This window comes from Sebastes fasciatus, chromosome 16 (assembly GCF_043250625.1).
Source record: "Sebastes fasciatus isolate fSebFas1 chromosome 16, fSebFas1.pri, whole genome shotgun sequence".
Classification (NCBI taxonomy): domain Eukaryota; kingdom Metazoa; phylum Chordata; class Actinopteri; order Perciformes; family Sebastidae; genus Sebastes; species Sebastes fasciatus.
The window spans coordinates 10,181,889-10,207,087 of NC_133810.1; the positions used below are offsets into that span (position 1 = coordinate 10,181,889).

General features: G+C 38.1%; 2 protein-coding genes across 2 annotated transcripts in view; both read right to left on the bottom strand.

The window, feature by feature from the left end:
• Positions 1 to 22,688, bottom strand: part of LOC141752977 (tripartite motif-containing protein 16-like) — a 40,570-nt gene extending 17,882 nt beyond the window's left edge. The window contains exon 1 of the mRNA XM_074611270.1: positions 21,143 to 22,688. Within this exon, the coding sequence (XP_074467371.1) occupies positions 21,143 to 22,667 (1,525 nt within the window). The 5' untranslated portion in view covers positions 22,668 to 22,688. The remainder of the gene's footprint in view (positions 1 to 21,142) is intronic.
• Positions 141 to 12,388, bottom strand: LOC141752846 (P2Y purinoceptor 14-like). Its single transcript, XM_074611076.1, has 2 exons — positions 12,322 to 12,388; positions 141 to 1,326 (listed from the first exon to the last, which is right to left on the bottom strand). Exon 2 carries the CDS (start codon positions 1,322 to 1,324, stop codon positions 290 to 292), a length of 1,035 nt encoding a protein of 344 aa, XP_074467177.1. The 5' UTR covers positions 1,325 to 1,326; positions 12,322 to 12,388; the 3' UTR covers positions 141 to 289.
• Positions 22,689 to 25,199: the final 2,511 nt, after the last annotated feature.

A 25,199-nucleotide genomic window follows, 5' to 3' on the forward strand; every position in this document is an offset into this window, starting at 1 on the left:
TAGACTCTGGCCGGTGGTCAGCGACCTCCTCCTGTCTCTCCTCTCTTGTCTCCTCTGTCCTCTCCTCTTCTCCTCTCTTGTCCCCTCTCCTTGTCTCCTCTCCTTGTCTCCTCTTCTTGTCTGCTCTCCTCTTAAATGTGGCTCAGACTCTGGTCGGTGGTCAGCGACCTCCTCCTGTCTCTCCTCTCTTGTCTCCTCTGTCCTCTCCTTGTCTCCTCTCTTGTCTCCTCTGTCCTCTCCTCGTCTCCTCTCCTTGTCTACTTGTCTCCTCTCCTTGTCCCCTCTCCTCCTAAATGTGGCTCAGACTCTGGCCGGTGGTCAGCGACCTCCTCCGGTCTCTTCTCGACAGTTTCCTCAGCAGCGACTCTCTGAAGGTTCGGCACATCAGGAAGTAGATGATGGGGTCGAGGCAGACGTTGAGCGCCGACAGGAAGAGCGTCCCCTCCTTCAGCTGGAACAACAGGAAGCGGGCGTCCGGGCTGAAGCCCGACTCCGGCATCTGGCTCAGAGTGTACGGCACGCGGCAGACGTGGTACGGCACGAAGCAGACGAAGAACACCGCCAGGATGCTGAAGATGCTGCGGTTCGACTTCCGGCAGACGTCGCTGTTGTCGCGGCGCACGCGGCGGTAGGACTGGTAGACGCGGCAGGCGATGGAGGCGTAGCAGTAGGCGAGGACCAGCAGGGTCACCCAGAACAGGCCGACGCTGAGGAGCGTGGACACCCGGTGCCACTGCATGCCCAGCGGCGTCTTCAGCTGCATGCAGTGCCGCGAGCTCTCCTCGTCGGCCGGCCGGCTGGTCAGCACCACGTTGGGCAGGACGCAGATGAGGAGGAAGCTCCAGGTGAGGAGCGCCAGCACCCGGGCGAAGCCGACGCTCTGCAGGACATGCAGCGAGGACACGCCGCCCAACCGGGACCTGCAGGAGGATGAGGAGGAGGAGGTGTGTCTGACGATCTTAACGTAGCGCTCGAGGCTGATGAGCCCCATGAAGAGGATCCCCACGTACATGGACGAGTAGAAGAGCACGGCGGTGTAGCGGCAGGTGACCACGTGGAGGCGCCAGCCGCCCAGACCCAGCTGAGCCGCCAGACTGAAGGGGAAGGTGGTCAGCATGAGGAGGTCGGCCACCACCATGTTCTTCAGGTAGACCACCAGGCCCGAGTCACTGGGCACCCTGAAGAAGATCCAGGCGGCCACGCCATTCAGGGACGCCCCGACCACGCAGATCACCAAGTAGAGCGGCGGGAGCACCTGCTGGGTGAAGATGCTGCTGAAGTCTGATTGGTTGCCGGGGAGACGGGTGGCGTTGAGGTGTTCCATCACTGGAAACACACAAACAACACAGTTTGAACATAATGAACAGTAGATGTCACAGTAGAAGTACGTTTCTCTGTCAGGAGAACTCTTAATAAGTCTCTTTTACATTTAACAAAGGCCGTGTCGGTGTGTTAACGCCCCACAGAAGCCTTTTATGTTCATAAACTGAACACACAGCGCTGTGTTTACACGGGGACACGTGCACAAATAAAAAGCGTCTTGAACTCCTGTTTGTCCTGCTGTTCACACACACTTCCCTCCTCCCACCACCGATTCATCCCGGTCCAACACACACTGTGGTCCTCCTCCATCAAACGCCTATAAAAACAGTCCGCGCTGACACCAGGACGCCTTCTGTTTTCCTGTCCTGATTCTTTTATTTTTAGCCCTCGTCTTGTCTCGACCCGAGTCTTGTCTCGAACCTGTGACTTCTGCTGTCGCCAAATGATTGTTTCCCCGAGTTGATCTGTACAGAAGTTCAACTTTTAAACACTAAAGCGATCACACGCCGGCTTCTGCTTCTCACTTGGAAACGATCAATATCAAGTTAATAACTTTAAAAATATCATGATTCTGACTTCCTGTGTTTATGTTATATATTTTTTAATATTATATATTATATATATATTTTGATTTTAAAGTCATAAATTTACGAAAATAAAATGAAGATATTCTGAGTTTAATGGGACACATTTACGAGAAGAAAATCACAAATTTACGTCACATTTTAACTCACAAATTTATAATAATAATAATAATAAATTCAACTTATAAAGCGCTTTTAAAGAACTCAAAGACGCTTATGAGATTTTAAAGTCATTAATTTATGAGGAAAAAACTCCGATATTCTGAGATTAATGTGGCACATTTATGAGAAAAAACTGACAAATTTATGACACATTTTAAAGCCAGAAATTTACGAGAAAAAACTCACGTATTCTCTGAGATTAAAGAGGCAAATTTACGAGAAAAAAACTCACAAATTTGCGAGATTTTAAAGTCATACATTTATGAAAAAAAACCTCAATTTTTATCAATTAATTAATGGTAAAACATAATAATAATAATAAAATAATACATTTATTTTTGCTACATTTAATATCATATTTATTTATCGAGTCATTTATTTATTTATTTATCTTTAATTTAATTAATTGATAAAAATGTAACATCATTTGATATTTTTGTTATAATTTGTTTCTTTATTTATTCATAATTAATTAATTAATTCCCTTATTTATTTACTCTTCTGTTTAATTTTTATCTTTTATTTATTTATGTATTTATCTGTATTATTTATTTATTTTGCATTTATTTCGTTTACATTTATTTTCAATATAATTTTTTTTTACATTTAATGACATATTTATTTATTGAGTCATTATATATTTATTTATTTTTTACTTTGGCAGGTGCCATCCTCCATACATGGGGTCATTATAATATCCTGGCGAGCAGGAAGGAGATCAGGACATTTAATTATCTCATACATCTAGAACAAACTGTCATTTTTCTCCTACACAGACTTTTGTTTTAGCGATTCCTCTAAGCTGACTCATACTTTATTGGCTGGTAATTTGGATGACACAGACGAACAAGATGCTGATCAGCAGCAACAACTTCTGCTTTCCGCCTTCTAGATGACCTGGCGCAGGAAGTGATGCAACGATCCTCTTCGCTAGAAGAGCTGAACGTTCAGAGGAAGCGTGTTTCTAGATTGTGTGCAACGATTAGAGCTGAAAATAGGGTGGTTTCATCAACTCAGCTCACAGTGAAAAAACAGACATAGTAGAAAAGGATGTGAGTGATCAACTCGTTATCAGTCAACTCACACAACGAGGGAAAACATCTGGATAAACTCATGGTCCAGATGTTTGTCTCTCTGCCTGTCCACCTGTGAGCTTCATGTATTCAACACCAGTGATTCACAATCAGAAAGAAAAGATGTTTGAGTAGTTTACAACTGTCTGTTGATAATAATGAAATGACAGCTTAATAATTACCTGTAAATGGTGCTAATATTAAAAATAATCATGAACCCGTCAGTCATGAAGGTCACATGGTTTATTACAGAACCGGCTCATGTTGTTAACCAGCGTCTAAAATACTATTTGGAACATCTTTTATTAGTCACATTGATCGTTTTATTGATCAGCTTCAGTGTTGTTGAAATCACAACTTAAACAGATACCAGTACTTCTACTTTATAGCCACCATAATGTCATAAAGTTGTATTTATACTGTACACATTTATTCAGAGAGGCAGACATAATGAAATTATATTTCACTGTTTATTTGATTTTTAATTAAATTTTATTTTATTTATTTTTTATTCATTTCAATATATATTTTGTGGGAGAAACCTGAGCACCAGGAGAATCCCCTTACTGATATATGATGGATTGACTTCTTTTTTTAAACACTCTAATTACCTAAAAATATATTAAAAAAATATTTGGAGGTAATTTAGAGTGTCCAGTTAGACTCATGCATAACTAGGAATTGTGGGAGAAACCTGAGCACCAGGAGAAAACCCCTACTGATATATGATAGATTGACATTTTTTTGAATACTCTAAATTACCACCAAATATATTTAAAAGTCTTTGGGGGTAATTTAGAGTGTCCAGTTAGCCTCACGCATAACTAGGAATTGTGGGAGAAACCTGAGCACCAGGAGAAAAACCCTACTGATATATGATAGATTGACATTTTTTTTGAATACTCTAAATTACCTAAAAATATATTTAAAAAATATTTGGAGGTAATTTAGAGTGTCCAGTTAGCCTCATGCATAACTACGAATTGTGGGAGAAACCTGAGCACCAGGAGAATCCCCTTACTGATATATGATAGATTGAAATTTTTTTGAATACTCTAAATTACCACCAAATATATTAAAAAGTATTTGGGGGTAATTTAGAGTGTCCAGTTAGCCTCACGCATCACTAGGAATTGTGGGAGAAACCTGAGCACCAGGAGAAAACCCTTACTGATATATGATAGATTGAAAAAAAAATTGGAATACTCTAAATTACCTAAAATTATATTTAAAAAAATATTTGGAGGTAATTTAGAGTGTCCAGTTAGCCTCATGCATAACTAGAAACTTTGGGAGAAACCTGAGCACCAGGAGAAAACCCCTACTGATATATGATAGATTTAAAAAAAATGTAATACTCTAAATTACCTCCAAATATATTTTAAAAATATTTGGGGGTAATTTAGAGTGTCCAGTTAGCCTCACGCATAACTAGGAATTGTGGGAGAAACCTGAGCACCAGGAGAAAAACCCTACTGATATATGATAGATTGACATTTTTTTTGAATACTCTAAATTACCACCAAATATATTAAAAAAATATTTGGAGGTAATTTAGAGTGTCCAGTTAGCCTCATGCATAACTAGGAATTTTGGGAGAAACCTGAGCACCAGGAGAAAACCCCTACTGATATATGATAGATTGACATTTTTTTGAATACTCTAAATTACCACCAAATATATTTAAAAGTATTTGGGGGTAATTTAGAGTGTCCAGTTAGCCTCACGCATAACTAGGAATTGTGGGAGAAACCTGAGCACCAGGAGAAAACCCTTACTGATATATGATAGATTGAAAAAAAATTGGAATACTCTAAATTACCTAAAATTATATTTAAAAAATATTTGGAGGTAATTTAGAGTGTCCAGTTAGCCTCATGCATAACTAGAAACTTTGGGAGAAACCTGATTACCAGGAGAAAACCCCTACTGATATATGATAGATTTAAAAAAAATTTAATACTCTAAATTACCTCCAAATATATTTTTAAAATATTTGGGGGTAATTTAGAGTGTCCAGTTAGCCTCACGCATAACTAGGAATTGTGGGAGAAACCTGAGCACCAGGAGAAAAACCCTACTGATATATGATAGATTGACATTTTTTTTGAATACTCTAAATTACCTAAAAATATATTTAAAAAATATTTGGAGGGAATTTAGAGTGTCCAGTTAGCCTCATGCATAACTACGAATTGTGGGAGAAACCTGAGCACGAGGAGAAAACCCTTACTGATATATGATAGATTGAACATTTTTTGAATACTCTAAATTACCACCAAATATATTAAAAAAATATTTGGAGGTAATTTAGAGTGTCCAGTTAGCCTCATGCATAACTAGGAATTTTGGGAGAAACCTGAGCACCAGGAGAAAACCCCTACTGATATATGATAGATTGACATTTTTTTGAATACTCTAAATTACCACCAAATATATTTAAAAGTATTTGGGGGTAATTTAGAGTGTCCAGTTAGCCTCACGCATAACTAGGAATTGTGGGAGAAACCTGAGCACCAGGAGAAAACCCATACTGATATATGATAGATTTAAAAAAAATTTAATACTCTAAATTACCTCCAAATATATTTTTAAAATATTTGGGGGTAATTTAGAGTGTCCAGTTAGCCTCATGCATAACTAGAAACTTTGGGAGAAACCTGAGCACCAGGAGAAAACCCCTACTGATATATGATAGATTTAAAAAAAATGTAATACTCTAAATTACCTCCAAATATATGTTAAAAATATTTGGGGGTAATTTAGAGTGTCCAGTTAGCCTTACGCATAACTAGGAATTGTGGGAGAAACCTGAGCACCAGGAGAAAAACCCTACTGATATATGATAGATTGACATTTTTTTTGAATACTCTAAATTACCACCAAATATATTAAAAAAATATTTGGAGGTAATTTAGAGTGTCCAGTTAGCCTCATGCATAACTAGGAATTTTGGGAGAAACCTGAGCACCAGGAGAAAACCCCTACTGATATATGATAGATTGACATTTTTTTGAATACTCTAAATTACCACCAAATATATTTAAAAGTATTTGGGGGTAATTTAGAGTGTCCGGTTAGCCTCACGCATAACTAGGAATTGTGGGAGAAACCTGAGCACCAGGAGAAAACCCTTACTGATATATGATAGATTGAAAAAAAATTGGAATACTCTAAATTACCTAAAATTATATTTAAAAAATATTTGGAGGTAATTTAGAGTGTCCAGTTAGCCTCATGCATAACTAGAAACTTTGGGAGAAACCTGAGCACCAGGAGAAAACCCCTACTGATATATGATAGATTTAAAAAAAATGTAATACTCTAAATTACCTCCAAATATATTTTAAAAATATTTGGGGGTAATTTAGAGTGTCCAGTTAGCCTCACGCATAACTAGGAATTGTGGGAGAAACCTGAGCACCAGGAGAAAAACCCTACTGATATATGATAGATTGACATTTTTTTTGAATACTCTAAATTACCTAAAAATATATTTAAAAAATATTTGGAGGTAATTTAGAGTGTCCAGTTAGCCTCATGCATAACTACGAATTGTGGGAGAAACCTGAGCACCAGGAGAAAACCCTTACTGATATATGATAGATTGAAATTTTTTTGAATACTCTAAATTACCACCAAATATATTAAAAAGATATTTGGAGGTAATTTAGAGTGTCCAGTTAGCCTCACGCATAACTAGGAATTCTGGGGAAACCTGAGCACCAGGAGAAAACCCACGCAGACACAGGGAGAATATACAAACTCCCCACAGCCGGACAGGTGGAGCTGTCTCAGTGAGGCTGCAGTGCTAATCACTAATCACTGAGGAGGGATGTAGGGGTGGAGGGACGGTGATGACGTAGACTCTACATCTCAACCTCCTCCTCATCCTCTACGTCGTAAAGGATGAGGGGGAGGTTGAGAGAGGAAGGTAAGGGTGGAGGGAAGACGGGAAGGCGAAGGGGGGAGGAAGAGGGATCTGCTGGTATCCAACCTGAGCTGCAGCCTCCTCTACCTGACTGTTGCCGTCACGCTTCAGGAAGAACCTGCGCATCCAGCGAAAACAACCTTTCTTCTTCTCTTTCTTCTCCACCCCCTCCCGCTCCGTCTCTTCCTTTTTCATCTTCTGTAATGTTGTCTCTCGATCCTCGGTCCTCCTGCGAGAAAAGACTCCTCTCATCTTCTTCTTCATTTTCAGGCAGATGTCCTCCAGGAGCTTCTTCTCAACCTCCATGTGTTGGACTGTGGTCTCCAGGCTCTGTTCTCTGTCCGTCAGGTCCTTGTTGACGTCCTCCAACTGACTGACCTTAGTCTTCCAGATCTGGTCTTTTTCTGTCAGGACCTTTGTGACATTGTCCTCCAGAGCATTGTATTTGGCCTGCCAGGCGTCCTCTCTCTGTCGGAGTTCATCTGCAGAGCTCAACAGCTCGGTTCTGGTCTCCACGAGCTTTTCATTGAGACTCTTCTTCTCCTGGAAGAGACCAAAGATCACAGCGTCCTTATCGCGCTGCTCCTGCTGGAGATCAAAGATCACAGCGTCCTTATCGCGCTGCTCCTGCTGGAGATCAAGGATAACAGCGTCCTTATCGCGCTGCTCCTGCTGGAGATCAAGGATAACAGCGTCCTTATCGTGCTGCTCCTGCTGGAGATCAAGGATAACAGCGTCCTTATCGTGCTGCTCCTGCTGGAGATCAAGGATCACAGCGTCCTTATCGTGCTGCTCCTGCTGGAGATCAAGGATCACAGCGTCCTTATTGATCTGCTCCTGCTGGAGATCAAAGATCACAGCGTCCTTATCGTGCTGCTCCTGCTGGAGATCAAGGATCACAGCGTCCTTATCGCGCTGCTCCTGCTGGAGATCAAGGATAACAGCGTCCTTATCGTGCTGCTCCTGCTGGAGATCAAGGATCACAGCGTCCTTATCGCGCTGCTCCTGCCGGAGATCAAGGATAACAGCGTCCTTATCGTGCTGCTCCTGCTGGAGATCAAGGATCACAGCGTCCTTATTGATCTGCTCCTGCTGGAGATCAAAGATCACAGCGTCCTTATCGCGCTGCTCCTGCTGGAGATCAAGGATTACAGCGTCCTTATCGATCTGCTCCTGGCGGAGATCAAGGATAACAGCGTCCTTATCGCGCTGCTCCTGCCGGAGATCAAGGATTACAGCGTCCTTATCGATCTGCTCCTGGCGGAGATCAAGGATAACAGCGTCCTTATCGTGCTGCTCCTGCTGGAGATCAAGGATCACAGCGTCCTTATTGATCTGCTCCTGCTGGAGATCAAAGATCACAGCGTCCTTATCGTGCTGCTCCTGCTGGAGATCAAGGATCACAGCGTCCTTATCGCGCTGCTCCTGCTGGAGATCAAGGATAACAGCGTCCTTATCGTGCTGCTCCTGCTGGAGATCAAGGATCACAGCGTCCTTATCGCGCTGCTCCTGCCGGAGATCAAGGATAACAGCGTCCTTATCGTGCTGCTCCTGCTGGAGATCAAGGATCACAGCGTCCTTATTGATCTGCTCCTGCTGGAGATCAAAGATCACAGCGTCCTTATCGCGCTGCTCCTGCTGGAGATCAAGGATCACAGCGTCCTTATCGCGCTGCTCCTGGCGGAGATCAAGGATAACAGCGTCCTTATCGATCTGCTCCTGCTGGAGATCAAAGATCACAGCGTCCTTATCGCGCTGCTCCTGCTGGAGATCAAGGATTACAGCGTCCTTATCGATCTGCTCCTGGCGGAGATCAAGGATAACAGCGTCCTTATCGCGCTGCTCCTGCCGGAGATCAAGGATTACAGCGTCCTTATCGATCTGCTCCTGGCGGAGATCAAGGATAACAGCGTCCTTATCGTGCTGCTCCTGCTGGAGATCAAGGATTACAGCGTCCTTATCGATCTGCTCCTGCTGGAGATCAAGGATAACAGCGTCCTTATCGTGCTGCTCCTGCTGGAGATCAAAGATCACAGCGTCCTTATCGCGCTGCTCCTGCTGGAGATCAAGGATAACAGCGTCCTTATCGTGCTGCTCCTGCTGGAGATCAAGGATAACAGCGTCCTTATCGTGCTGCTCCTGCCGGAGATCAGGGATTGCAGGGTCCTTATCGTGCTGCTCTTTACGGAGACCACGGATAACAGCGTCCTTATCGCGAATGTGCCACGTCAAATGGTTCACTCTGATCTGGAGTTGAGTCTGCTGCGTCTCCCAGCCTCGCTGCTCCTGCCGGAGATCAAGGATTACAGCGTCCTTATCGATCTGCTCCTGGCGGAGATCAAGGATAACAGCGTCCTTATCGTGCTGCTCCTGCCGGAGATCAGGGATTGCAGGGTCCTTATCGTGCTGCTCTTTAAGGAGACCACGGATCACAGCGTCCTTTTCGTGCTGCTCCTGGCGGAGACCACGGATAACAGCGTCCTTATCGTGCTGCTCTTTACGGAGACCACGGATAACAGCGTCCTTATCGTGCTGCTCCTGCCGGAGATCAGGGATTGCAGGGTCCTTATCGTGCTGCTCTTTAAGGAGACCACGGATCACAGCGTCCTTATCGTGCTGCTCCTGCCGGAGATCAGGGATTGCAGGGTCCTTATCGTGCTGCTCTTTACGGAGACCACGGATAACAGCGTCTTTATCGCGAATGTGCCACGTCAAATGGTTCACTCTGATCTGGAGTTGAGTCTGCTGCGTCTTCCAGCCTCGTTGCTTCTCAGCAAGGTCCAAAGTAAAGTTGTCCTGCAGTTCCTTCTGCTGGGCTTCCAACAGTTGGACTTTTCTTTCCCAGGCGATCTCCTTCAGAGCGTCGTTTTCTTCCTTGAAGGTTTTCAGTTCTTTGGTGAACCAAAGCTCCTTAGAGCTCAGTAACAATGATGCTTGATCCATGGAGATGTAAATAATGTACTCGCCCTACAGTCGACTGTCAACGTTAAACTGTTTAACCTGAACGGTAAATTAACCTGAATGTTAAATTAACCTGGATGTTAAATTAACCTGAATGTTAAATTAACCTGAATGTTAAATTAACCTGGATGTTAAATTAACCTGAATGTTAAATTAACCTGAATGTTAAATTAACCTGAATGTTAAATTAACCCGAATGTTAAATTAACCCGAATGTTAAATCAGCTTGTCAACAACTGCCTGGTTCACTAATCTTCTCCTATAAGTAAAATTTTAGATTAAAGCCAAACTCAACATCACAGGAATCACAGCCGATTCCAGAACATCACATTGTGATGTCATGAGACAGTTTGGAATACAGCCTTACCTGTGATGTCATCACATTCTCATGTCATCATGTCATGAGAATGTGATGACATCACAATGTGATGACATGACGGGTAAGGCTGTATTCTAAACCTCATACTATACTAGTAGTACGTACTGATTTGGCCAGAATGTAGCATGTAGTACGCAGTATGGAAATCTACAATATGCCAAAAATACATGGATGTCGTACTGAAAACACTGTTACAGTAAAAGTTACAGTAAGTATTGTAACAGTGTGGTATTAGTACTTTTACTGCAGTAAAGGATCTGAATACTTACTAAATACGGCATCATTGAGGCTCTCAGGATAATATATATACTGTATATATATATATATATATATATATATATATATAATTTCATCATATATTATTTTTTGATAAATAATAAAATCATCCTTTTTTCTTCTCTCCTCCTCTCGTTCCTCTCTCCTCCGCTTTATATACAGTATATATATATAAATGCATATAAATTATATAAATATGCCTACATGTTAAGTCTAAATCTCTTTGTTTCCTGACTCAAAATAGGTCATAGACCCCTAAAAAGTGTTCCCGACAAAACATCCTGACATGTATTTATATATTTTTTATTTTTTTATGTTTATTTTTTTAATTGAATTGTATTTTTCCGCGTTATTATTATTATTATTATTATTCCCAAAGCACAACAAACCAGACAGAAAACTGTAGTGTGTTTTCTCTTTTAGTTAGTTAGTTAGTTAGTTAGTTAGTTAATTAGTTAGTTAGTTAGTTAATTAGTTAGTTAGTTAGTTAGTTAGTTAGTTAGTTAGTTAGTTAGTTAATTAGTTAATTAGTTAGTTAGTTAGTTAGTTAGTTAGTTAGTTAGTTAGTTAGTTAGTTAGTTAGTTAATTGGTGAACTCATCAGTCCCTAACTGATATAATTAGTCCAAAAATGTAAAAACAAATTCTATACATTTTAATATATTATGTAGTTAATGTTTCTTCCTGTATTGATAGTAGTTTGTAATAGATATTATAGTAGTTATATACTATATTCATGAGAAAAATATTAAGAAATATTAGTATTTATATGTTATATATATTTTACAGGGCAGTCGATAACAAATTTGCTCAACTTGCGATTTAGTCTGGCCGCTATTCGATCTTTCCGAGGTTGTAGCAGCTCAGTTTTAAAGCTGATGGTATCATAGTAAACTATAAAACCTGATGAATCCATCGGTACCAACCATGTCATACTAGCTTGTAGTGAAGGAGGTTAAATAATGCTCTAAACTAACAACAAATTTTGGCAAAGAAAAACTGTCATGTCCATTTTCAAAGGGGTCCCTTGACCTCTGACCTCAAGCATATATTTAAATACTTGACAAATCTCCCTTTAAGATACATTTTGAACACATAAAAAAAGTGTGATTAATTTTATTAAATATTTTAATCAATCAACAGGCATATGCAGTATATATATATATATATATAATTCTTTTTTTTCTTTTTTTAAGAAAAACAACTCTACAAATCAAATCTGAATCAGCGTTAAAAACCCACCAAAATGCAAATTTGTGCATAATTTAGGAACAAATTTAGGACAAACAGGCAACATAAATAAATAACCATGAATGAGTGTGGTGATAACTAACAACCACGTTTCATCAGGACACTTTTCTTTCTGTCATCAACGTCTAAAGTCCCAGAAACTGTAGATATATCCTCATATTTTCATGACATTTTCTTAAAAAATTATGACTTTATTCTTTCAATGTCAGATGTTTCATTGCCCCCCCAATCACTGCCATTAATACACCTTCATAATCTGCTTTTTCTGTTCATTTCATGCATGTTTTAAAACTCATGTCATGCAGTAATTATCTAATCTATATCTAAATCTATATCTATATCAATATCTATATCTATCTGAAGTTCAAATGAGTCCACTCACCATATAAACAGTCTGGTGTTCAGTCAGGATCCCGTACAGATGTTGATGTAACTCACTGCTGTTTAAAGTGAAGAGACCTGTGAAGAGTAGTTTAGAGTCTCTGGACAACTTCCACTTCCCCTCTCTCTCTCTCTTCCCCTCTCTCTCTCTCTCTCTCTTCCTCTCTCTCTCTCTCTCTCTCTCTCTTCCTTTCTCTCTCTCTCTCTCTCTCTCTCTCTCTCTCTCGCTCTCTCTCTCTCTTTAACTAGAGTCTGCAGCTCTGTGAAGCTAAACTGAGTTAAATGCATCCCAGTGACACTATAACATGCTGAGGCTGATAAACGTCATTAGTTCTGCAGGTATTTGGTCATAAACTGAAGTTATAATATTATATATAATAATATTATAAGTAATATATTCGCCCCAACTTTTTTTGTTTTGTTTTTTATTTATTTAATTTAATTTTTTAAGAAATATGGTTAGGCCGCTATTTGATCTTTCCGAGGTTGTAGTGGCTCAGTTTTAAAGCTGATGGTATCATATGAAACTATTAAACCTGATGAATTCATCGGGACCAACATGTCATACTAGCTTGCCGTGAAGGAGGTTAAGTAACGCTCCAAACTTACGCTAAATTTTGGCGAGGAAAAGCTGTCATCTCTGACCTCTGACCTCAAGCATATTTGCCCACTCCCATGTTGATAAGAGGATTTAATACTTGACAAATCTCCCTTTAAGGTTCATTTTGAACAGATAAAACATGTGCGATTAATTTGTGATTAATTGCGATTAACTATGAACAATCATGCGTTTAATCGTGATTAAGTATTTTAATCGATTGACAGCCCCATAAATAAATTACTTGTTTTTTTATTTTTTTATTGATTTATTGATTGATTTATTGATTTACTTATTTATTTATTGAGTTTTTTTATCATTATTTATTTACTTGTTTACTTATTATTATTATTTTTTTATTAATTTACTTGTTTATTTTTTATTTATTACTTATTTATTTATTTACTTATTTACTTATTTATTTATTTACTAATTTATTTATTTATTTACTTATTTTTTAATTTTTTTATTTTTTTATTTTTTTTTATTTACTTTTTTATTTATTTTTTTATTTTTTTTATTTTTGCCAGTCATGTTTAAGAAAAATGACTCCACAACCCGCTAAATTGCAATTTGAGCAGTGGCGGCTGGTGGATTTTTTTTTGGGTAGGGCCAATCAATTTCAACAAACATCCTAGTACGATTCAATGCAAAAAAAGGTATCAAAAACGCATTACTACTTTGCAGTTACATTTTTATCATTTATTCCAACACTGACATAAGGACATCTTATTCATACAATTCAGTATGTTAATATAACATACGACAGATCATTTATAAAGGAACTTTGCTCTTCTGTCCTTCTGAGTGGCAAACCTCTCAATGACCTTCTTATTGAAGTCAGGCATGTTCCTGACAAGTTTCTTCTCCATGGAGAGCATAGCCAGAGCATTAAGGCGATCCTGTGTCATGGTGTTTCTCAGGAAGGTCTTGATCCCGCGACAACTGACATGAGCCCTGACGAGAACAGAGAGAGACACACGTGAACGTGCGCGCGCACACCATGGGCCAAATCAGTTTGGCCCTCCCGGAAGTCTTTTTTACGGCGCTGATTGGATGAATTGTATGTCATTCATGCTTGTAATCATATATCTTTAATCAGTGATTGGCTGTACTGCTTATTAGACCCGCCTTCCTTGGGCCAAATCCATTTGGCCCCAGAAAGTGCACGTGCAGCAGAGCAGCTGAGAGGTGCACTAGCAGAGAGTTCAAGGAGGAAAGCAGATATTTGGCGCAGTTATCCTATTTTACAAATATTACGGGTATATTCCATAGGTCAAAAACACACATATTGACAATTTTTAGAATTTTTAGAATTTTTATAATTAATAATTTTATAATTTTTTTTTTTTTTTTTTGGTGGCTCAAGGTGGGTGGGGCCAGGCCCCGTGGCCCTCTATTGGCCGGCCGCCACTGTAGCTAATACTACTTCTTTGTTGGTCTGTGCTTTCCTGATGTCTGACTCTAAGCATAAGACAGAGTCCATAGTATTGCGACCCCTACGGAACCCACTTTGATGTGGAGATAAAAGAGCTTTACTTTCCAGGAAATATGTTAATCTCTCTGTAACCATTCGCTCCATAATTTTACATAAATGAGAGGTTAGGGCAATAGGTCTGTAACTATATGGATCTGATGGGTCTTTCCCTGGTTTTAGAATAGGCACTATTACGGCTTGTTTCCACACTGAAGGAAGTTGTCCAGTTTCCCAAACTCTGTTATACAGTCTTAAAACAGTGACCAGAGTGTTATCTGCCATGTTCTCTAACATTTTATAGCATACGCCATCTTTACCAGGTGTGGTCTGACGTGCACAAGTTATTGCTCTTCTCAATTCAAACATACTAAAAGGCAGGTCTATTGGATCTTCTGATGTCTCTTTTTTCTCTAATATTTTAGATTTCTCCAATAAAACTCTATTTCTACAGCGCCTGGCCTCATCTGTTAGGTTGTCGGAGCTGTGAACTTTCCTGAATGTTTGCGCCAGAAGTTCAGCCTTTTCTAGGTTGCTGACAGCCATTTGATCCCCATTATTCATCACTGGTAATTTATAACTCCTTATGATCCCACCCATTCTCCTGATCATGCCCCAGACATCTGAAAGCTTTACTTCTCTTCCTATACTGCTACAATATTGCCTCCAAAATGTGCGTTTTGGGGTTCTTATTGTTTTCCTTACTATTGCCTGTGCCCTTTCATACTGGATCAAAGCATCCTGTGAATGAAGTTTTTTGAGTTCCCTAAATGCTTTATTTCTGTTTTTTATGGCTTTGCTACATTCGCTATTCCACCAAGGTACATTCTTAATACGTTTAGTTCCTGTACTCTTTGGGATTGTTTCCTCAGCAGACTGAATTATTTCATTAACTAGTTCACCATTAAATATGTTTACATCCATTTGATAATCTTTTTTAATTCCCTCACATCTCGTTGCACTTATCTCTTGGTAAGCAGCCCAATTAGCATTTTCCAACTTCCATCTAGGAATTTTCTTTCCCTTATCAAAATAAATTTTTACACCAACTTTAGTCACTACGGGGTAGTGATCGCTGCCCATTGTAGTATGCTTTATTACTTTCCATGTGCTTACACCTGCTAAAGTACTATTTACAAATGTTAGGTCAAGTGCTGCTTCTGTGTTTTGAGTGCAATTATACCGTGTTCCCTCCCCATTATTAATACACACCAAACAGTGATCATCTATAAATTCTTCTACAACTACACCATTAGCATCTGTGCTATTGCTCCCCCACAATGAATTATGTGAATTAAAATCCCCACACCATATTACATTATTTTGCAATGATCCCCCTACATCCTCCAATATACCTTGACTTAATTTCCCGCATGGATTATAAAAGTTAATTATATCTATATCACCTCTGTCAGTCCACACCTTAACAACAATTGATTCATGCTCAGTGTTTACATGCATTATCTTGTAACTCATTTCATTCTGTATGAATGTTGCAACTCCTCCACCATTACCAGATTCCCTATCCCTTCTAACTACAGAATATCCCTTTACAACAAAATCCCACTGTGGTTTCAACCATGTCTCTTGTATACATATTACATTCAGTTTATTTTGTAATTTATCAATGTACTTCTTAAACTCCTGTCCATTTGCTATTAAGCTTCTCGCATTCCATTGTAGCAGAATTAGCACCATTAAGAGGATCCAGCCCATGTTTGTGCGGATTGTGTATCTTCATTCAGAATGTCTCTAACTGTTTCCCATTGTAACCCATTTACTTCAAGGTACTTCTCAGCTGATCTTACAATTATTTGAATCCTTTCATTGCGACTTTTTGACTGTGCCGAACAGTTGATTATTTCTGCCATAAAGAGCACAGTCACTTTTTTTCTGACTAGCAGAGTTTCCTCCTTCAACTTATCGCATCCTGCACATTTTACAACATCTTCATTCACAGTGTTATTTTGCTTTGTCACCTTTATTCCTCTTGAAACCTTCTTTGCTGCCTCTGCATAGCTGATTCCCTGATACACCTTGACTCTCTGCACCTCTGCCGCTCTTTTGCTAACCTCACATCCACCGTACGCTGAGCTATGTTCTCCACCGCAACTGCAGCATTTCAGCTTTGCTCCCTGGGCACATTTGCCATACTCATGTTCTCCTCCACATCTTCCACACCTTTGGTGTCCTTTACACACAGCCGCCACATGTCCAAATCGTTGACACTTAAAGCATCTGAGTGGTGGGGGAATATACAGCCTGACATCATAGCACATATATCCAATGAAGATTTTTTCGGGAAGTTTTTCCTCCTCAAAAGTGATCAGCACTGAGAGACTGTCACTTTTAATGCCATTTCTGTTTGATTTCATGCGTTTGACTTCACTTACTTTTGCATTAGTTATGTTTGCTTTAACGTCGTCATCTGTTACACTTACTGGGATCCCTGAGATGACTCCCTTGACTAGTTTTTTGTCACCAGCTAGGGAACATTGTACTTTTTTGCCATTTATTTTGTTCATCCTGATTGCTCGCCCTTGTTGTCCTCCATCCTTGCACATAATTAACAGTGATCCGTTTCTTAACACTTTAGCACTTTTTATTTCTCCGATTTCTTTACATATTGATCTGGTAAGTTGTATTGGATTCCACTCTCCAAAAGAAGCCCCTTCTTGCGCCAGTTTAATGATTACCTTATAATCATCTCTCCTCCTCTCTGTTACAGCTTCTCTGCCAACAGAATCACTATCATCCGATTTATTATTTGGATTCTTTTTACGTTTCTTTTTCCGAGCAATATCCCACTCTCTGTAGCTCCCGCCACCTAATTCCATCTCGCCTAACTCGCTTTCTGATCCGTCACTTCCCTCTGCCATCTCCTGTCCAGTCACAGCCCAGTGTTGCCAACCGCCTTCCGAGCTGTCTCTCTCCCGACCGACGATCCTCGAGAGTTGCTGTGTGTCTTTAGCCCTCAGTTATAGTCTGTCTTTCAGATACAGAACTACAGAATTAAATGGAAGACTTGCAATGTAATATATTACTACCACTACTACTATGATGAGTACTAATAAGTAAACATTAAATTAGACAAATTATGTTCATGGAGATACTAAAATGACCTATTTTCTTAAACTTTGTGTTACATTCATTTGGCAGATGCACAAAAATCTAAATCCATTTATGTATTTTTACATACATGACTCTTTTATTAATTTTTTAGTTTTTTATATAATTAAGCCCATTTATATATAAACCAAATCCAATTTTAAGTGAACTGTACTCATATAGCACCTTGCATACACATAGAGAGAGATTCTCCCACTATGCACCTTGGACATCTACAAAAAGATCTAAAATGAGATCATATCCATTGATGAATTTAAGGGCATTGTATTGAATGTGGTGATATGTGGTTACCAGCGTGTTAAACAGCTGTTCTTCTGTCTTATTGTGAATTTTTGTATATAATGTTTAATATGTTGTATTTTAATGTGTTGTAATTGTATATGGCCGGCCAGGTCTCTCTTGTTTTTTTTATATCTTAATGGGAGTTCTTAGTAGAATAAAGGTAAAATAACATAAATAAAGAGAGAGAGGGGGTTAAAATGAAATGTACCAGAAGTGGCATTTGCTGGCATCCACACTTGACACCAACAGAGACACACCAACACTAGCAACCCCTGAAAGAAAAAACTCTCTAACTCTACCTGCCTGGTAGGACTAGCCTGTAAAAATAATATGGACAAGAAATGAAAAATGAAATGATTTGTTATATCTGGATTTCCCTTCTCCCTCATTCTGTATAAAGACAAGACAATCATATTGTAAGTTATTTTTTCTGTCCAGTTTTATTACAGAGCAATATGCAGCACATAGGCGTGAATTTCTGCATTTCCTCTTAAATTAAAAGACACACCGGTTTAACAATAGATGCACTTTTTGCAATTGTGAAGGGGAAACTATTGAACATGTGATTGTGGATTGTTTTCATGCTACTTCTTTTTTGTTTGATTTACAGAATAACTTCTCATAAACATTTTGAAAAAAATATCATTCTAACAAAGATTGAGATATTACTCACTTTTAACAATCTTTTTTTCGGAAGATGAAATTTACAATTAATTAGATTAATATCTTAGCAAAACATTATATCCATAAAATGATATGGCTTAAAAGAATATCCCTCTTTTATATTTTTAAAGATACTGATTTTAAAACATATTTGACTATGATTGAAAATTCTAAATTGGCAAAATCTATTAGATTGTTTAGACATTTATTCCAATTTGTTGTTGTTGTTTTTATTTATCTTTTCCTTTCCTTACATTGTATTTGTTGTATAATGTATTTTATTTTTATATTATTTTTTATACTGTAAAATATATTTGCTGAATTTTCTGTAATGAAACATGAACATGTTTATGTAACTATTATATTGAACTTTCCAAAAAAAATAAAGTATGGAAAAAAACAGACACACCGGAAGCTGTCTTACTTAATGGCCCGGAAGCAGAATCCCGAGGTGTAACATCTGCTAACTGCATTTTATGTCACAAAGCTAGCTCGTTGTTATAATGTTGTGATACAGGGTTTTAGTTGATTGATGCACTCATGGTAAATAACATCAACACTGAATTAAAACATACTTATAAGGATGAACAATAAGTTAGTTTAGGAGTGTTTATTGGACAGGACCTAGCTAGAGCTAATTCAACATTACTTAGATCATAACAACATATCTTAAACAACACAAACTGAACACAATGACCTTCATGAAGACAGGATTTATTACAGGGCTTTTGTGTTAGACTGCATTAGTTTTAGCTAGATGCATCTTTTATTAACTGGTAACTGAATGTACATGACTGGTTGACCTCTTCTAGCCTGATATTCAGACTATTACCTTTTCATTTCACTTCATTTGAATCACTCAACACATTTGAGATATGAGTTGTGATTTAGAGGTCTAGACCTTTTCAGTGCATCTTCCTTTAGACTCACTCAGCAATTTTCAACTGGGAGGTAACCGTCAGCTTTTGGCAAAGAAAAGTAGAGTTGTTATTAGAAATAAGAGATAATCTTCAATTGATAGTTTCTGTTATATTTCCTTTTTTTTCATTATTGTCTTTTTGAGTGATTTTCTTCTCTCACCATCATCAGCATTAAATCAACACATGGTCTGTTGTCGGTAGATGATGATTTAAAAAAGATATTACCTCACATTTTGAGTGTTTTTGAGACGACGTGAAGCCCAGTTATTCCTAAAGTGTGATTGGTGAAGCCTGTAAAGCTTTCTATAATTCCCATTTTATTCCTGCATGATTGTTGTGGAATGTTCAAAAGTTGTGTAATAAATCTGAAAGTAAAACATTCTGCTGAAATATTGTCTTGAACATGATTTTCATTTGCAAAAAAAAAGACCCCAACATTTTACAAATTTAAAATCATTCCAAAATTGTGTTGTTTCTGGTGAAATCCACCAGAAAGTGAAAGTTATTTTATGGCCTTCATTAATCACCCTGTGTGTTACCAAAATATCTTGAAAACTGATTGATTAGAAAGAAATGAAGTATGAAAAGGACAGATTTTTTTTTGATATTCGGACAGTGAAATGAAGAATATAGAATATAGATAAGTCAACAATTTATTTATTTTTTTAGGATTTACAACATTGATTTTCATTTAATGTATCCAAATAATTGTTATCATGAAAGTAAATTTGAATTCTTTCTTAAAAAAAAAGATTACTAAACTATTTTTCAAAAGGCTACATTTAAAATGATCCCAGTTTTCTGGTACTCGTAATTTTTGGGTACATTAAAATAAAAGTTGCTATTTTAACAGCAGCACAGTATGCAGAAAGTAAACATTACATTATACAAATTATGAAGATATGAAGATTTAGTACAACTACAAAATATTTTTAAAAGAAATTATTTTACATTCATTTGACAGATGCTCAAAAATCCAAACCCAAATACATTTATACATTTTTACATACATGACTGTTTTATTAATTTTGTAGTTTTTACATAATTAAGCCCATTAATAATATAACCAAATTCAATTTTAAGTACGACAAAAACAGATTTTTAGTCAGACATTTTGCATATGCAAAGTCAACAATTTATTTATTTAGGCTATTTATTTGTAGGATTTTGAACATTAACTTTTTATATATTTTTTTAACCATGTATAGACACTTGAATTCACTCTTAAGAAGATGATTAGCTATTTTTCAGAAGGATACGTTCAAAATTAGACCAGTTTTTCCTCTACTTTTTGGGTACATTTACAAAAAAAGGTGATGGGATTTTACAATATCAGTACAGACAGCAGTATGTAGAGTACTAAAAAGTAAACATGACTCTTTTTAAATCTATATTACATTCATTTTGCACAGTATACAGTATAAGGAAAATGTTTAGTAAAAATAACATAAGAATCAAATTTCAACAAACAATCTATGTAGCAAATAAAAAAAGTTTTCATCATTTCATTGAATGAAAATAGAAGAAGAAAGTTCCACCCGCTATGTTTGATCTCTGCAGTGCAGACACATCTCAACATTTACTGTACAGAGATGAATCACTCATTAAACTCTTGTCTACTTGAGCTCACACAGCTTAGCAGTGTCTCCAACATCATATCGAAACCAAAATCCAGCATAGAGAGGCTGAGTGAACGTGGTCTGGTCTCTGTGGAGGAGAGTCATGGTTTCAGAGACGCTGTAGTAAGACAGAGTACCTGCCCTGTGATCCAGGTAAACTCCTATTCTGGAGGACTGAGGGCCTGAGAGGGAAGTACAAATATTGTTGTGTCTGAATATATAACTACTACTGTTACAGTCTAATGACCAAGATTTGTCATTATATCCAAATCCACATTCATTATTGGTGCCTGTTCTTCTAATATCCTTGTATGCAACTGCTATACAAACGATCCCGCTCCATTTCACCTCCCAGTAACAGCGTCCAGTCAGACCCTCTCTACTCAGGACCTGGTACCTTTCTCTAAATCTGTCTTGGTGATCCAAATATAACTGTTCTCCTTTCATTAATGTTGCTTTTCTGTCCCTGTCACTCAATGACAAACGTTTGTATGCTGTATTTGGATCCAGTGTGATTTGAGAAGAATATTTCATAAACTCAGCTCTGGTTCTGGGCTCTGCTTGTAAAACATCCACTTCAGTCACTGCCAGAGAGATCTTTCCCCACTCCTCACTCAGAACAGCCTGCAGTTTATCTCTGACCTCTGACACCGCCGCTGTCACATCCTCAAAGGAGTACAGAGGACAGATATCAACGCTGGGAACGTCTTTAGATTCGCACAGACGTGACAGCGAGGGGTAGTTGTTTAGGAAATGGAGGTGATCCTCTGTGTGTGAGAGCGTCTCCAGCTCAGTGTCTTTCCTCCGCAGCTCAGTGATCTCCTGCTGCAGCTTCTCCTCAAGCTCTTTAGCTCGACTCACTTGAGTTGTCTGCTGGGATCTGATCTGCTGCTTCACTTCGGAGCTTCTTTTCTCAATGAGACGGATCAGCTCAGTGAAGATCTTCTCACTGTCTCTCATAGCTTCATCAGCAGAAAGATTGATAGCCTCCACCCTCTGCTGAAGCACCTTCACGTCTTTCTCTCTGTCCTGGACTCTCTGTTGGATTTCTTGCCGACTCGCCCCGAGCTCCTTTTGCTTCTCAGCCCTCTCTGCTGCAGCGGAGACTGTGTCATGACCTTTATGATCATCCATGGAGCAGAGATAGCAGATGCACTTCTGATCAGTGCGGCAGAAAATCTTCATCACCTCGTCATGCTGAGAGCAGATGTTCTCCTGGAGCTTTAAAGTGGCCTCAACCAGCTTGTGTTTCTTTAATGGAGCTATATTGTAGTGAGGCTGGAGGTGCTGCTCACAGTAAGAGGCCATACACACCAGACAGGACTTGAGGGCTTTCACCTTCATCCCAGAGCAGAAATCACAGGTCACGTCTCCAGGTCCAGCAGAGGAATGATCAGGTGAAGATGCTTGAGGTCCTGCTTTCTTCAGTTCCTCCACTAACTCTGCCATCATGGTATTTTTCACCAGGACAGGCCTCGGTGTGAAGCTCTGCCTGCACTGAGGGCAGCTGTGTGTCTTCGTCTCATGCTCCTCACCCCAGTAGTCTTTAATACAGCTCATGCAGTAGCTGTGCCCACAGGGAATAGTCACCGGATCCTTTAGAAGATCCAGACAGATTGAACAGCTCAGTTTGTCTCGATCCAGAATCACTTGCTGCGCCATTTCTCCTCTAGACGACAGTGAATGTCTGTACGTTTCACTCTCTGTTACCAGATAAATGCTGTGCTCATTTCCTCAATGTTTGTCCACTGATCTGCAGTGTATGAGTGTTCCAGCTCTTACATTAATCACATGGTGTTTGCACCCATCTATAAACGGGCAGATCTGTGAAAGGGGAGGGAACGACAAGTCTGAGATGAATAGACTTTGAGCGGGAAGAGCCTTGCCTTGCCAGTAAAGAAAGTCTGGGTGGGGGGTTTGTGAAAGTTGTGCTTCATTTCAGGAAGAGGAGCGGTTTGAGAGTTTCTGTGTGTCTTTAGCCCTCAGTTATAGTCTGTCTTTCAGATTCAGAACTACAGAATTAAATGGAAGACTTGCAATGTAATATATTACTACCACTACTACTATGATGAGTACTAATAAGTAAACATTAAATTATACAAATTATGTTCACAGAGATTCTAAAATGACCTATTTTTTTTAAACTTTGTGTTACATTCATTTGGCAGATGCACAAAAATTCAAATCCATTTATGTATTTTTATATACATGACTCTTTTATTCATTTTGTAGTTTTTTATACAATTAAGCCCATTTATATAAAAACCAAATCCAATTTTAAGTGAACTGTACTCATATAGCACCTTTCATACACATAGAGAGATATTCTCTCACTATGCACCTTGGACATCTACAAAAAGATCTAAAATGAGATCATATCCATTGATGAATTTAAGGGCATCATATTGAACGTGGTGATATGTGGTTACCAGCATGTTAAACAGCTGTTCGTCAGTTTTCTTGTGATTTTTTGTATATAATGTTGAATATATTGTATTTTAATGTGTTGTAATTTTATATGGCCGGCCAGGTCTCTCTTGTTTTTTAATCTCAATGGGAGTTCTTAGTAGAATAAAGGTAAAATAACATAAATAAAGAGAGAGAGGGGGTTAAAATGAAATGTACCAGAAGTGGCATTTGCTGGCATCCACACTTGACACCAACAGAGACACACCAACACTAGCAACCCCTGAAAGAAAAAACTCTCTAACTCTACCTGCCTGGTAGGCCTAGCCTGTAAAAATAGTATGGAAAAGAAATGAAAAATGAAATGATTTGTTATCTGGATTTCCCTTCTCCCTCATTCTGTATAAAGACAAGACAATCATATTTTACATTATTTTTTTCTGTCCAGTTTTATTACAGAGCAATATGCAGCACATAGGCGTGAATTTCTGCATTTCCTCTTAAATTAAAAGACACACCGGTTTAACAATAGATGCACTTTTTGCAATTGTGAAGGGGAAACTATTGAACATGTGTTTGTAGATTGTTTTCATGCTACTTCTTTTTGGTTTGATTTACAGAATAATTTCTCATAAACATTTTGAAAAAAATATCATTCTAACAAAGATTGAGATATTACTCACTTTTAACAATCTTTTTTTCGGAAGATGAAATTTACAATGAATTAGATTAATATCTTAGCAAAATATTATATCCATAAAATGATATGGCTCAAAAGAATATCCTCCTTTTATACTTTTAAAGATACTGATTTTAAAACATATTTGACTATGATTGAAAATTCTAAATTGCCAAAATCTATTAGATTGTTTAGACATTTATTCCAATTTGTTGTTGTTGATTTTATTTATCTTTTCCTTTCCTTACATTGTATTTGTTGTATAATGTATTTTATTTTATATAATTTTTTTATACTGTAAAATATATTTTCTGATTTTTTTGTAATGAAACATGAACATGTTTATGTAACTATTATATTGAACTTTCCAAAAAAAATAAAGTATGAAAAAAAACAGACACACCGGAAGCTGTCTTACTTAATGGCCCGGAAGCAGAATCCCGAGGTGTAACATCTGCTAACTGCATTTTATGTCACAAAGCTAGCTCATTGTTATAATGTTGTGATAAAGGGTTTTAGTTGATTGATGCACTCATGGTAAATAACATCAACACTGAATTAAAACATACTTGTAAGGATGAACAATAAGTTAGTTTAAGAGTGTTTATTGGACAGGACCTAGCTAGAGCTAATTCAACATTACTTAGATCATAACAACATATCTTAAACAACACAAACTGAACACAATGACCTTCATGAAGACAGGATTTATTACAGGGCTTTTGTGTTAGACTGCATTAGTTTTAGCTAGATGTACCTTTTATTAACTGATAACTGAATGTACATGACTGGTTGACCTCTTCTTGACGTCTTCATGGTCTGTTGTCGGTAGATGATGATTTAAAAAAGATATTACCTCACATTTTGAGTGTTTTTGAGACGACGTGAAGCCCAGTTATTCCTAAAGTGTGATTGGCGAAGCCTGTAAAGCTTTCTATAATTCCCATTTTATTCCTGCATGATTGTTGTGGAATGTTCAAAAGTTGTGTATTAAATCTGAAAGTAAAACATTCTGCTGAAATATTGTCTTGAACATGATTTTCATTTGCAAAAAAAAAGACCCCAACATTTTACAAATTTAAAATCATTCCAAAATTGTGTTGTTTCTG

Coding starts and splice junctions, on each gene's coding strand:
- LOC141752846 (XM_074611076.1), bottom strand. CDS start 1,324: ATGGAACACCTCAACGCCACCCGTCTCCCCGGCAACCAATCAGACTTC.